General features: G+C 39.8%; 1 protein-coding gene across 1 annotated transcript; it reads right to left on the minus strand.

The window, feature by feature from the left end:
* Window positions 1-4,148: 4,148 nt before the first annotated feature.
* LOC135470414 (Krueppel-like factor 10) lies at window positions 4,149-8,846 on the minus strand. Its single transcript, XM_064749342.1, has 4 exons — window positions 8,709-8,846; window positions 7,178-7,465; window positions 6,241-6,967; window positions 4,149-5,973 (listed from the first exon to the last, which is right to left on the minus strand). Exons 1-4 carry the CDS (start codon window positions 8,769-8,771, stop codon window positions 5,663-5,665), a joined length of 1,389 nt encoding a protein of 462 aa, XP_064605412.1. The 5' UTR covers window positions 8,772-8,846; the 3' UTR covers window positions 4,149-5,662.
* Between the last annotated feature and the right edge of the window lie 6,566 nt (window positions 8,847-15,412).

The following is a 15,412-nucleotide window of genomic DNA, read 5'->3' on the forward strand; positions in this document are numbered from 1 at the left end:
ATAGTATATTCGAAATACCTGGGAACTGAATACGTCCCCTGTATGAATGATGTGCATGTAATTAAGTTGTATCACGTCTCAAATAGTCTGTATTCTGTAGGGATAATGGGGGGGGGGGGGGGGTGCTGGGGCTGCAAAAACAAGATGCATGTTAAAGTTAGTCTGCTCTCTAAAAACGACTGTGTAGAAATCCTCAATGGTATGTGTATTAGCGGCACATCAACTGTGTGCCTCTGACACACGTCATTGTGTAGCACAATCTGTGCACAGTGGATACATAGATGATGTGCATGATGCACATTTTTTGAAACAATACAATGTACCACTCGTATAGAGTAAGTTTTAGAGATAGATTTATAGATTTTAACCGCGTTCCTTTAGATTTTCCCCGTTCATTGTTTTTTTTTTCATCTAGACATTATATATAAGATTACTATGCATACATGGTACATGAATATATAATGTATGTTCTAGATTATTATGCGCTTGTCTTATATGTTCATATCTGTTATAGTAACAATACATGTTCTTAATCAAATCAAACGCTTTATTGGCAAAACATTTTAACAAATCATGATTTATCCGTTATAAACACAATTGTACAATTCATTTCACAGAAAAGCATGGACCAACACAATGAAGAATCTATATATTGAAGAAATATCGTGAAATTTCACAGAAGCGCGCGATTGTGGGTTTAACCTCTGACGTGTATATATTCTAGCCCGTTATTGGAGTTCCTATGGCATTCATGGAAATTCAGACGAGATTGGAGCTGCATTAGTTGTGATTTGGAGGTTATCCTGACTGCTTTAGTGACAGCGGATCCAGGACTGCATGATACTTTATTTATTTGATTGGTGTTTTACGCCGTACTCAAGAATATTTCACTTACACGATGGCGGCCAGCATTATGGTGGGAGGAAACCAAGCAGGGCCTGGTGGAAACCCACGATCATCCGCAAGTTGCTGACAGACCCTCTCAAGTACAGCTGGAAGGGAAGCCAGCACGAGCTGGAGTTCAACTCACGGCGACCGCATTGGTGAGAGGCTTCTGGGTCATTACGCTGCGCTAGCCCTAACCAACTGAGCGACTGAGGCCCCTGACTACATGATACATATACATATGCATGTTAACAAAGGTTAACATGCATCATGAATACGTTTGTCGCACAACCTGATAACAGTGAAAACCAGAGAACGGCTGACATATTGGGGTCTATATATACCTACTTAATTTCACACTGACTGGAAACAACGAAAGCCAGCCAGATGTACACGTACATTTCACAAATCTGCAGTCTATCCTTTTACCAAGTGAACGATAAAAGACCCATACAGGAAGAAAACAGCCGAAATGAAATAAGAGACAATAAATGACAAAAGGTAAGCATGTACAGGTACTTTATATATGACAGATATTGTAGCAGTAAATATGAGCATGCGACCGTTTCTTTTGTCGCGGGCAAAGCAGTCAGCCTTGTGCGATTAAAGGGAGATCACTCTAACGCTCAAGCCTGTCGATACAGGATAGCCTATATACAAGTACATTCTCTTAACACGACGCTCGACGTACACGACGTACAAGTACATGCAAGTACTATGACTGATTAAGACGTCCTATACATGTACTCACGGGTGTTTGTCCCGGTCATTTCACAAAGCCGTCACCAGCTAAGTTGATTGCAACTATAGAAATTTCGTGTAGCATGGCAATGAATGTCTTCAAAATTAATGGTCATGTCAATTACAATCAACTTACATATATCACCAGAGCCGCAGGTCTCGTGGAGTTTTGACTGTTTTTACGTCGCACTGAAGAATATTTCACTTATGTATGAAGGTGGCTACCTTTATGATAGAATTACAGCCCAGCGGCTGTCACCTATGCCAACTAAATACCAATGTCCCTCACCCCAGAACCGGATGATCCGGCTGATGGCACCTACGCCAACTACATGCCAATGTTAATCACGCCAAAACTGGATGTTTCCGCTGATGGCACCTGCGCCAACTTCATGCCTAATGCCCAGCACCGCACTACTGAATATTCCCTCAGCCTGCACCTATGCCAACTACATGCCAATGTTCATCACCCCACAACTGATTGTTCCCTCGGCTGACACCTACCTCAACTACATACCAATGTTCACCACCCCAGAACTGAATGCTCTCTCGGCTGGCACCTATACATGCCAACTAAAAGACAATGTTCATCACCTCACAGCTAAATGTTGTTGTGGTTAACCTGTGCCAATCACATGACAATGTTCATCACCCCACAGTTAAATGTCGTTGTGGTTAACCTATGCCAACCACATGACAATGTTCATCACCTCACAGCTGAATGTTGTCGTAGTTAACCTATGCCAACAACATGACAATGTTCATCACCCTACAGCTGAATGTCTTTGTGGTTAACCTATACCAACTACATGACAATATTCATCACCTCACAGCTGAATGTTGTCGTAGTTAACCTATGCCAACAACATGACAATGTTCATCACCCCACCACTGAATGTTGTCGCGGTTAATCTATGCCAACCACATGACAATATTCATCACATCACAGCTGAATGTTGTCGTAGTTAACCTATGCCAACAACATGACAATGTTCATCACCCCACCACTGAATGTTGTCGCGGTTAATCTATGCCAACCACATGACAATGTTCATCACCCCACAACTGAACGTTGTCGCTGTTAATCTATGCCAACCGCTTGACAATGTTCATCACCCCACAACTGAACGTTGTCGCTGTTAATCTATGCCAACCGCTTGACAATGTTCATCACCCCACAACTGAATGTTTTCGCAGTTAAGCTATACCAACTACATGACAATGTTCATCACCCCACAACTGAATGTTTCCTCGGCTGGCTGCTACCTTAACTACATAACAATGTTCATCACCCCACAACTGAATGTTGTCGCAGTTAACCTATGTCAACCACATGGCAATGTTCATCACCCCACAACTGAATGTTGTCGCGGTTAATCTATGCCAAAATGACAATGTTTATCACCCCCAAAACTGGATGCCCTCGCGGCTGGCACGTATGCCCACTACATACTCAATGTCACCACACCATCCTTCTCACCACTCTCGTTAGACTTGTTTTGTGTAACATATTAAACCTATTTCCCGTTAATCCACCAAGAAAGATTATCAGAAGCAAAAATGGATCAACCATATGTTTTAGGAATAGGTCACATCCTCACACCTCAGAGTCTTACCGAGCTCATCCACAGCTAGATATCTGAGCAACCCCAGGTCGAAATTATTGAAAATTTATGTTCCACTAAATGTCCTTCGAGGTCATGCTTAGTCTTGTAGGAAACAACTGTACATCTTGACAATTTAACCAACTTTCTTCCAGATGATTTTGTTTTGGACGATATGAGCTCTATCCATGTCTGTCAAACAGCAACCAACTTGAAGACCTATACATGTGTAATATTTATTTCATTTTGTTTTATCGGTTCTTCACGCTGCGCTGAAGAGTACTTCACTTAAATGAGACGGCAGACAGCATCATCATGGGAGAAAACCGGGCAGAACGCGGGGAAAACCCACGGCCATCCGCAGGTTGCTGACAGGTATGAACACATACATGGCTGGAGAGAAAACCAGCAGGGGCTGAACTCGCATTGTTGAGAGGTTCCTGCACGAGTAGCGTAGTCTGGTATGGAATAAAAGCATACCGTAAGTAACACTTTCAACTTATTAAAATCGCTCCTGCTGCCTTGATTTGACTCAAAGTATATATTCCTTACATTTTTTTGTATCAATATATACATATTTTTTGGATTAATAATGAATTTAATAATGAAACCTGCTTGGATTGCAGGTTTCCGTGAGGAGGAAATCGTAGTGATACGGGTAGACCACCACCTTTCGCATCACTTGACAAACTCTCGATTCAATGGCTCAGCTTAAAATCAGCGAGACCTGGATTTAAACCTGAGACCCATTTGTGTAGTGCCTGTGGGCCAACAAGGGTCTTTTTCCTTTGGTAATCAAGAATTTACCAGTATAGTCCACCATAGAGCCTTGCTACTCAGCCTTGACACCAATTAAAACAGACAACATAAGCTGTCACCAGCACTAACTTTTCGGCGGAAAGCATTCGAGATGTCCACTTGTTGTAAGTACAACTTGTCAGTACTGTCAAAACGACAGTCCTCGCGTGTTTTAAACTGCACAGCACCAACTGGATCCGATGTCAAATTTAGTTTTCAAGCTACATACCAGTTGTGAATATCTAAGCATTCGTCTCGCTTACCAACTTTATGACACACACGAGGCAGTATTTTGTAGCATCATGACATTTATAAATATATTTACAGATGTCCTTACAATATGCATGTATAGAAATCTTATTATTAACGTGCAAATATAAAAAGTAAAGAAAATAAATATAAGAATGGCATCACCAGAGGAAGTGATGTTGACAAATTCCTAGAAAAAGGTACAGATATGAACAACACGTGTTGCTAGCATCCAAGGATAAATACACTGGACAGACAATAATATGACTTATTCTTTCACTACACGAGTGGAAGGGCACAATACATAAAACACATACAAATACACAGTTAACCTTCTGCTTAGTTTGGTCTGGCCATTTAAAAAAAGTATAAAAGGAATTATCCAAATGATCATAGAAACTGGAAGAACTCTTTTTCTTTATTCTTTTGAAAAAATACCATACAGTTTGTATTTTCCTTTAACTTTCCAGTTTATGAGTGCTTCCACATGATAAGAAAAAGATCATAGCAAAAACGAGAAACATATATCAGTGATCATTCCATACAGCAGTTCATAGAAGGATCTGCAAGCCAATAGCTGCATACAGCTGTGTTTTACCCTACAGCAAATTTGTCTGTTACTAGCAAGTCATTTCTGTACATTTTCATTTCGTAGAGTATTTGTCTGTAACACAGACAAATAGTCAGTAGACTGTCGTAAGACTGTATTTATTTATTTATTTGATTGGAGTTTTACACCTTACTCAAGAATATTTCACTTATACAACGGCGACCGGCATTAAGGTGGGAGGAAACCGGGCAGAGCTCAGTGAAAACTCATGACCATCCGCAAGTTGCTGGCTGACCTTCCAACATACGGCCAGAGAGGAAGCCAGCCTGAGCTGGACTTCAACTCGCAGTGACCGCATTGGGGATAGGCTCCTGGGTGATTACTCTGCGCTAGTGGGCTAACCAACTGAGCCACAGAGGCCCCCATCATAAGACTGTACAGCACTACATGCTGATAAATGTGTACAAATTTAGACAGTTTTATAACTTCAGGCACATGTAAGCTTTAAAGTCTGTCTATTTTTTTTAAATACAATTTTCGTTTACACATGTCAAACACTGGCTTATGCGACAACGAATGCACTTAAAAAAAAATTGGAAAATGAAGCATTACACACGAAACAGATATTATTACACCTTCTTAGGCTTCTTTTTGCTTAACATCATTAATATCACAAGACTTGCAAAGACAGTATGGAAAACAGCTTTTGAAAAAAAAAAAAGAAAAAAAAAAGGAAAATGAATCAATGTTGCTGCTGGTAAGCATAGAGCTAATATCAATTAAATTAGACAATGAGGAAGAAACGCTAAAATCCCCAGGACTGAATGAGATATGATCATCCTGAACTTCCCAGAGTTCTGTTTTTCACAATAACACCGCCTGGTGGAGAACAACTAGCCAAACCCCGACCAGAATCTGGGTTTTCAGTGAGTCTATTAACCTCCATTTGCCAGTTTGGTATCTTCTTTGCACTGGAGTGTCTTTTCAGATGCTTGGCCAGATGGTCACTGCGCATGAACTTTCGCCCACACAGTGGACATGTGAAGTTCTTTTCTCCGGTGTGCGTGCGTTTGTGACGGGACAGTTCGTCTGACCTGGCGAAGCACCGGTTACAGGACGGCCAGGAGCATACAAATGGCTTTTCACCTAAAACAAAACAGCATTGTCTAAATCAATCCCTTGGGTTTCATACTAAATTTTCATAGATTTTATGAAAGCTACGTGACTTTGAATGTGTTCTACAGATTGAATCCAGTCAGTTTTGTTCAGAAAGACAATAAATGCTAATAACTAAATACATCCAAAATCATTTTAATGATGATTAAACAAGTTCACTTAAACACTGAAGTCAAAGGGACGAATACAAAATAACAAAAATACGTGCAGCCACTAGGCTTTCTGTAATGAATATACCTGTATGTGTTCGGAAGTGGGCCTTAAGGTGTGAGCTCTTGAAGTAGGTTTTGTTGCAGCCCTTGTGAGTACATCGATGGCTCCTCTTCCGCACATATTCAGGAGTTGCGATTTCCTCCATTGCCATGCTTTCTCCTGCCATTTTGGCTGGGGCAATTGGACAAAGTTTATCCCGTGGTGATCGTGAGAGGTCTGGTCGGCTGCAGGCCTGCATGGAATTATCCCCATTGTTTACGACAATGACAATAGGCGGAGGAGCGAAGGGAACCAGCCCCCCCTGCAAAGGGGCGAGCATCACAGGAACAGACTGCACTTGTATTTGACTGGAGGATGAAAATGAAGCTGCTGTTGTCATGGCAATGGGCATGGGCATCACTTGTAGTAGTGGGATGCTATTGGCTGATGGACTTCCATTCGAAACAGGAGCTGCTACAAAATCTGAGGTAGCCTTGTCATGTGAAATAGTAAAGTTGTTAGAAGGTGCAGATGTTGACGATGAAGAATTATGTAGTTGTTCACTTCTTGGTTTTAGTGGGTATGTTGTTAAATGATTAGATCCCTGAGGAACTCTGATTTCTGCTGACACAGTGGATGAATTCAGTGTTTCCCTAGACGTCTTTGGTGACACAATTACAGACACAGACTGTGATGACTTGACTTGTGTAGTTCCACTTTGGTTAGAGTTGGGAGCTGACAAATTACTGCATGGAGAGCCACCCATCAGTAACTGTTTAAAACAAATCACAACATTCTAATTATTCCACTGTCTTTAAACAATTTTGACAGATTGTTGTTTAAACTATTTGTTTCTTCTCTTTTTTCTTAAGACCAATAGTTATCCAGCTATAATGGGCCATCTAATTACCTCTAAAGTGATATAAGGACTTTGTCGTAGGCACAGTGGTGACACTGTAGGAAAACACTAAAGTAAGCTTACCTTTGCCAGCCTAGATTCTTTTCGCAAACCAGGGGATACTGTGTGTATGTCGCCGTCCAATGAGTGCTGCGGTGAGGCCGATCCATTTGACAGCGGGGGTGATGGAGGGAAAACACAGCCCTCAACATCCCTCACATATGGAATGGTACTTGTCTCATACTCAGGTTCACATTGGGACCTGCTTGGAGAATTCTTGCTCATGGACAACAAAGTTTCCACCGCATCTCTCTCCATGTGACTGTTACATGTTTGAGGATGAACATCACTAAGCCTTGGCACCCTTGCCACCTACAAAAAAATTAGTAACACTTGGTGATGCAGCCCAAAACATTGCACACTATAATGGTACTTGACTACCGTACAGCTGTTACAACAGCCAGAAAGAAAGAAGAAGAAAAAATAAGAACAGAAAAAGAAAAAAGTAAAATAAGAATTTCACAATAGAACAATTCCTCTCTCCAGAAAAGATAGACTAAAATTACATGTATGTCATTAAAAACTCCACACTTTAACATTCTTTTGAACAAAAGAACTTGAACATGTAAATCTACACGTAGGACTAACACACTGCAACTTCCAATGGTACTAAAACCTTAAAAAATAATGACGATTATTTGCACTATTAAAAGTGTTTAACAAATCCGTGACCCAAAGTGATAAGAAAAGAATAAGTATGTCATAGTATGGTCAGGCTTGGCTGTAGTATTTGCTTTCCATATAGGGGCATAGGTCACGTGATTGCTCTGCGAACATGTGTAGGGCGAGTGTACAAGTGCACGCGACCATCACTCGCCCACTGTGAACTAGGTCAACGCATAACCTAAACAAAAACCACATGGACAAGGTTGTCCACAAAAGTTGGTCTGCAGAAAAACCATCTATATCCACAACAAGGCAATTCTTTCCGCCTGTGTGTTTTTCATATTGCGCAAAGAGTGCAAAATATGGCTCAAAGTACAAATACTGGATCGAAGTAAGCACATAATAAATTATGCCCACGCCTAAACTGTTGCATATTCAGCAGGTCAAAGGGAGATCACTCACCGAACAGCTGATGAGGGCATGATCGTAGTTCTTATTCCAATGTTTACTTGTTAACATTCAAATATTCTTTCAATGAAAGGAAAAGTCAAACCACCAAGGTTGTTGATGCCAAAACGTATAAGGTTAAATGACCATGATTTAAAGTGAAATGTATACATTAAATGAGATACAGGGCACAACTCGCCCCTAACTTCCACTTTCACTCATCCTAGATGAAGGATTAGCCGATGCTCATTCTAGGTCACACCCTAATTTTGACCGAGAACTTCCACCACAATAAACCCTTCTGATTGTAATTCAGACGAACATTTCAGTCTTTAACAAGCAATAATACACACACAAATCCATCGGTCGAAAAGATTAACGATACCAAGAAAACAACAGGAAATTCAACAGATCATCGATCCGTCAGTCAATGGACTATAAATAGGTCTAGAGCGACAGAGAAAACAAAGACCCCTTACAGCGAATATTCACCATTTCTTACCTGAGAAATACCATTAGGGGTTCCTGGCGGTGAGTCTGGATAAGAATACATGTCGTCCGGCATTTTACAGCGATCAGCTTTTCTGCTATTCTAGTAAAGAATATTTTCAAGTTGGGTGCAGCGACTACGACAGCGTTATTTTGGCGGCGAGGGCGGGGACCTTTTAACCAATCAGAAAAGAGGGGTACGAACACTGTAGCCAATCAGCCAGCATTGATCATGTGAACACAGTGTGTTTCGGAAGTAATAGAGCACGTGGCTCTGCGATGTTTATAGCATGTCAATCTCCAACTCGTGGCCATGTTTACATCATGCACAGTCGTCGGATGCAACTAGAGGTTAACAGTGACTGTATATATGCTACTCGCTCAACCGTTAAGGATCAGTTTGCTCAATACTTTGTCTTCAGATTTTCACTTCACAATTGTCAGGTTTTAATTTTCAACGCACGCACTATCACATACGTAGTCTGGTACACGTTAGCCTAGATGTGTATGAATACATTTAGGACCTATAAATTACATATGTAGGCCTGCAACCTAATAGATCTACAATGTAGGCCTACAAGCATTGTATACGCTCAGTGCTACATGCTTTATGCGCAATTGCATAAACTTTGACAAATTGCTAAATGCAGTTAGTACGGTAGCTAAGTTTTCGCAGATGCGGGATTATTGTATAGGTCTGTTTGTTAGATTAGGCCTATAGCCTATATCTATTCCCTATTTCTTGTTGCATTTAGATGTGGGACTATAGCCATAGGCGTATTAAACAATAAGGCGAATTTCGTACCTCAGTAGGCTACGTGTGTAAAAGCTACACTTATAATATTTATTGGAAGATGACATTAATAAAGGTCGTTCCGTCCTTGTCGGCTTCATCTGAATAGCACGCACAGTGGTGACATGTAGGCCTACATGCACCGATATCTGCATGTAGCTATCCTCGGGGTTGATCGTACTCTTCAGAACGATGAAGTTGTCATCTGCATGATGAAATACTGCTGTCTTTGTAGTAAGCTAAAATAGCCCTGGACGACAGTACAATGTAGGTCTACGTGCGTGCACACATTAGGTACCGTATTCAATCATTACGCAGTAGGTTAAATAAGAATGTACACTCTTTAACCATGCAGTCAATGCATCTAAATACGGATTAGCTAACCCGTTAGGTCGTAAATTCATGCAAGGTGTCGCCAGATTTACACGTGGGCTAACGTGTCAGCGAGTGAGTTTCCAAATATTCAATATAGAATCAAGACACCCGATGTATTTCACGTACAACATCTTGACAGTGCATGTAAGCCTGCTGACAATAAATATAACTTACTTATTTGTGTTAACGAAGTTATCCAATGTAGGGATTGAGTTTATTAAATGAGAACCATGTCATAGAAAATCGTCCATATGGCAATAAACTAAACCCCTTCATTGACGCGCATGGTGACGTAACTGTTTAAATCTGTAACAGAGAGCGTCACGTGGATCATGCGGCTGTCAGGTGCCCGAGGTGTAAAATGCAGTCTACATTAACATTTAATCTACATTTTTCGATATCAATAAATCTGATAAAAACGTTGGATTATCGATATGGAATTGTCAATAATGATAAATGGTTGTGTTGAAGATCTCTTGTTTTCCACCAATACAAGGGTAGCATACCTGTATATGTCACATATGGAAAAGTTTGTGAGTAACATGCCAAATGTTGCTGGGTTAAGCCCGAGGCGCCGGTTTGCTCTATCCAAAAGAACAGACCTTCAGGATGAATGCACATATAAGTGAAAAAATCTTGAATACGGCGTTAAACAATAATCAAATAAATAATATCGATATTGGTGAAAGACAGATAGGTGGTTTAACCTAGGCCCCATGAGCAGTAAGAGTCATCAAATCACTGTCCACGACGTGTGGGAATAAACCTAGCGATTGTATGAAGAAAATGAGCCATGACCACTCAGTCAGGACCACGACTCACTATATAATATGCATAAATAATTATTAATATCGATAATTCATTTCTCGAATTCCTCCCATGCACAGAGTTGCAGCTTCAACCTTGACCTTTTATACAGTTGGAATGTGGTTTGTGTTAGACGTCGTTTTGTCTGTTGGCTTTGCAACCTTTGACCTGGGACGTCCATCTTGGTTGACGGCCGGTATACCAATGTCTATTTTGACGGGTATGGACTTATATATAGTTTACTTTTATTATTTTTTTTCCTTTCTAAGTTAGTCTGATGTAACTATATACTTGCCATGCATATATATGGGCCTACTTGCCGTGTATGCCTGCATATATTTATCTGCTCATTGGGATGACAGTGCTACACTTATCGCCAACCCCTCTATTATTAAGTTGTTTTTACAGCACATTTATCTTTTACTGCTGAAGTCCTTCAATCTCATTGGTATACCCTGCTGCCAGTTATTTTACCTCATTACTATGAACGACTGTTTATTCTAACAACCATAGATTGCTCCCCCCCCCCCACCCCCACCCACCCCCCCAACACTTCAACAACCTCACAACTTTCTACACCCATTGCTCTTTTCATTGGCTACCTCCACTACATCATTAATCCTCAATCTATAACTGTGCTGAGGCCTCTAATGTTTGTTTGTGTAACTGAATTGTATATATACACTAGCGAATTGTGTGACTTTTTACATATCCTGAAGATCTCGAAATACTGAACGTCAAATATGCCACTTCTCTATGTATCTATGATTTTGCTCTACGCTATATAAGATTATTGGAAGTTCAGCAAGTTTTTGAAATGTAAACTCCCCGCCCTCTGTTAAACACACGCCGTGATGTTGCCTTTGTGGCAGTAACCTGACGACGACACTCGGCTCAGTCTTCCACACTAGTTGAAATTAGACAAATTATACAGGAAACGTTCACCAGTAACTTGGTTCCCAAAGGGTGATGTCGGATTACCCCGGTCGACCCAACCACGAAGACGACCGCCATCGTACATGTATACATGGACATTTTTAAGAAAGTAACTGAACGTCAAATATGCCACATATAAGTAACATTTAGAAATATAAGTAACATTTAGAAAAAAAATTTAAATGTAATATGGTAAGATCTGACGTGGGTATAGGGTCTATAAATTAATGGGTAAACTGTATAACATATAACATTCATGTTACATGGTTATTAGGTACAGTCTATATGCGATGTTACGCACGAAAGGTTGATTTACGTTCTATTGTATGAACAAATATAGTAGGATGAAAGTGCCTTTCACTGTTATCGATTTCCATCGATAACAAAACCATGAATCCAAGAAAAAAATGTAAGCAATGCACAATTAAGAGGATCGCTACATTGAAGGGATGAAAATTGTATCGTTCACAGCCGGCACTCTTTGGAAGGGGTATAAAAACCATACGGTGAAGGCGGTACATATAATCTTGCCACATTATGCGCATGGAGCCCCAACTGATTAACAAATATCGTCCCGGAATTTATGTTTTATGTTATACAAGTGCCTATAAATACTTTCTTAAAACTGAATATGTTATGCATATAACTTTAATAATGTTAAATCAAACATTTTGGCAGTGATACAGGAGAAGACGGTTATATTGTTAGGTATATATTACTTTCTAATATTTAGAAATTGCACTTAAACAAAATGATTAGAATATGTTGTAACATTATATCTTATGTGAATTAGATATTGTGTCCGGTATTATATAAATGTTCAATGTTTATCACGGCACGTACATTTTTGTTGTGAAAATGTATCACCACAACTGTATTGACACACAAACGTGTACACATACTTTAAAAATGACGATCTGTGGACTGCATGCATGGTCTGATCGAGCTAACTAGAAGGTGAATCAGATCAAATAATACGTAAGATTTTTCGTCATCGTGATGGTAGCACAATGTAATATGTTTTAAGATGAATAAATAAATATACCCGAACTTATTGGAAGGCGGTTTTCCAACTTTCCATCATATTTTTTCTAATCACTTATATAGTTGTTTATTTATACATAAACAATCGCATGAGGTCAGTTGGCAAATAAAAAATATACTGCGTGCAATATATATGTATATGTTCCAGTTCGAAGGTCCTCCATGCATGCTTTTATTTAGCCTGTACGTCTATCTATATACATGTACACATGCAGGCCGTGTCTTCCACCATATGCCTACATGTATACATGCGTGCATGTTTAGTATGACTGTACTCTTAGCTTATAGGCCATGTTTATAGACAAGACCTATCCGAACTGTTCCACTAGGGTAAATCTGCTGTACATACAGGCCTAACCGTCTTTATAATGCTATAGCCCGACCTGATGACCGAAGCTGACACCGGCAGTGGGTCATGTGTACATTTTGATACGAAATTATATGGTGCTATATAGAGATGACCGTGCTGGACTTTGGACCCAGGCGTTTTGTAATAATCTATATAGGTCCTACGTAGGTTGTTGCATGGGTGTATATTATCTGTGTTTCTTGTGTTGGACCTCTCGCATGGCGCCCTGGTACACGCGACCCCCGCACACGCGAGGATATGTAGACATGTAGCTGCAAACATGCATGCAAACACCTATAGGCCTATAATTGTATACTGGGAAGGAAAAATGTCTTAAAGGTTCCTCAGAGTGGATCATACACAGAACCACGTTTGACTCTCTGAAGAACCGTTTCAGAAAGGTTCTTCGAAGAGCCCCTAGCTATTAAAACAAACGTTCATGAAAAAAATATAAGAAATGAAAACCGATAATGTAAGGCACCGAACAGGAATGGTTCTTCAAAGATTCTGCAGTCGTTCTCCCATAATCTATCTGATAATATTCCTCTTTTATTAACCACCTTGAAATATAAAAACAACGAATATTGCTGTAAGGCAATTCAATCATCTTACATCGATACAGGGTATATGTTCGTACATGCAAGTCTGAGAAGCAAATATACTGTAGCCCTTCCTCACATGTCATCAGTGAAGTTCAAAGCTGAATATCGAACTGTTAACTGGGAGCCAACTTTACGTATCTGTTGTCAATTTGTGCTTTTACTATTGCACTTACAGGTTCCAAAATTAGGACACGCACACTTTGCGATGTGACACACCTAATGATAACCAGTAGTTCTAACGCTAGTTGTCGAACATGCAGGTGAATGTAAATTATAATTTTTAAGTGTATTTATAATTAAATTTATAATTTTAACCTTTAACACAGGTACGCAAGAGAACAGTCTGTTCATTTGATTGGTGTTTTACGCTATACTCAAGAATATTTCAATTCTATACGATATACAGTGTGAGGAAACTGTGTAGAACCCGGGAGAAATCAACGACCATCAGAAACATTCTGACAGACCTTCCCACGTACGACAGGGGAGGAAGACAACCGGAGTTGGACTGCATTGGTAAGAGACTTCTGGACCAATGTTTTGCCCAAGCCCCTATACGAAAAGTTACCGGATATGGTTAACTATATGTAGAATCTATTGGATAACGAACATCGTTGAATATAGTTCTACTCTGGATCGAGAACCACAGTTTACGATTAACTTAGGACACGATATAGCCTCACCGAGTGCTTCACGTTACATATTAAGTGGCCTCATTCCGCAATCATCTCATTCAGGCCACACAAAGGCCTTTATTTTTGTTAATCCTCCATATACTAGCTGTCCATCTTTAATTAATTATAACCTTACAGGTATTAGCTTACACAACATATACATGTATGTGCGTACGTGTTATTTCTATATTGTTGTACCCTCTTCCTGAAGTACAGACTTTATCAGACTTTAAAACTGGCTTAGTGTTCAGTACGTGGGACGTCGCAAACAATGTGGGTTTGCAAAAAATTTTAGAGGTTAAGTCTACAGGCAAACTGGCGTATTAAGTATTCAGGACAACGGCTTGGACTTGGAAAAAATTACGTAATTACATGAGGGATGATCAGAGCATTGCTAATGGGCTTTTTAAATTCAGATATAATGCGGTGGATTTGTTTCCTGAAGGAAATGGATAATATTATACTATTTATATCATGGGATGATTGTATCTGCACATTAGAGAAAAAACATATGACACTATGCTTTAGATCAAAGCTCAATAGACTCAATTACACCGTAGTGTTAAGATGTGTCTTAACTGGATTTATTTCGGTAAACAAGACCAGCACATTGAGTATATACACTACGGACATACAGTCGTTATATATCAGATAAGAGTGTGAATCAATATCAGTGATGCCGAACAAAATTTTGATTCCAATAAAATTCAAATTATGTGAAACATGCAATTTCACATGCCCTGTGTGTGACTACCACTATACTGATCAGATTTATTTATTTGATTGGTGTTTTACGCCGTACTCAATAATATTTCATTTATACGACGGAGGCCAGAACTATGGTGGGAGGAAACCGGACAGAGCCCGGTGGAAACCCACGGCCATCCGCAGGTTGCTGGCAGATCTTCCCACGTACTACTGATAAAATTAAAAGGTATATAAATACATATAGCATCACGTTTGGCTGAATACTGCTTGCATGTACTAAAGCAATAGTGAAATTCATAAAAACTTTGACCATTGTTTACCAATTTCTTAATTCCAGATATATATTCCCGTCACTATAATATACTGAACATTAATCATTGGCAGCGATAAACTCTGAACTCAAAGAGGCCTAATCCCTCAAAAACCAAA

Source organism: Liolophura sinensis, chromosome 7, assembly GCF_032854445.1.
Source record: "Liolophura sinensis isolate JHLJ2023 chromosome 7, CUHK_Ljap_v2, whole genome shotgun sequence".
Classification (NCBI taxonomy): domain Eukaryota; kingdom Metazoa; phylum Mollusca; class Polyplacophora; order Chitonida; family Chitonidae; genus Liolophura; species Liolophura sinensis.

Excerpts from the sequence above, each read along its gene's own strand:
- LOC135470414 (XM_064749342.1), bottom strand. The coding sequence starts at position 8,771 with ATGCCGGACGACATGTATTCTTATCCAGACTCACCGCCAGGAACCCCT. Across the intron at positions 7,466-8,708 it reads CCCCTAATGGTATTTCTCAG|GTGGCAAGGGTGCCAAGGCT; the intron begins GTAAGAAATGGT and ends ATTTTTTTGTAG. Across the intron at positions 5,974-6,240 it reads CCACTTCCGAACACATACAG|GTGAAAAGCCATTTGTATGC; the intron begins GTATATTCATTA and ends GTTTTGTTTTAG.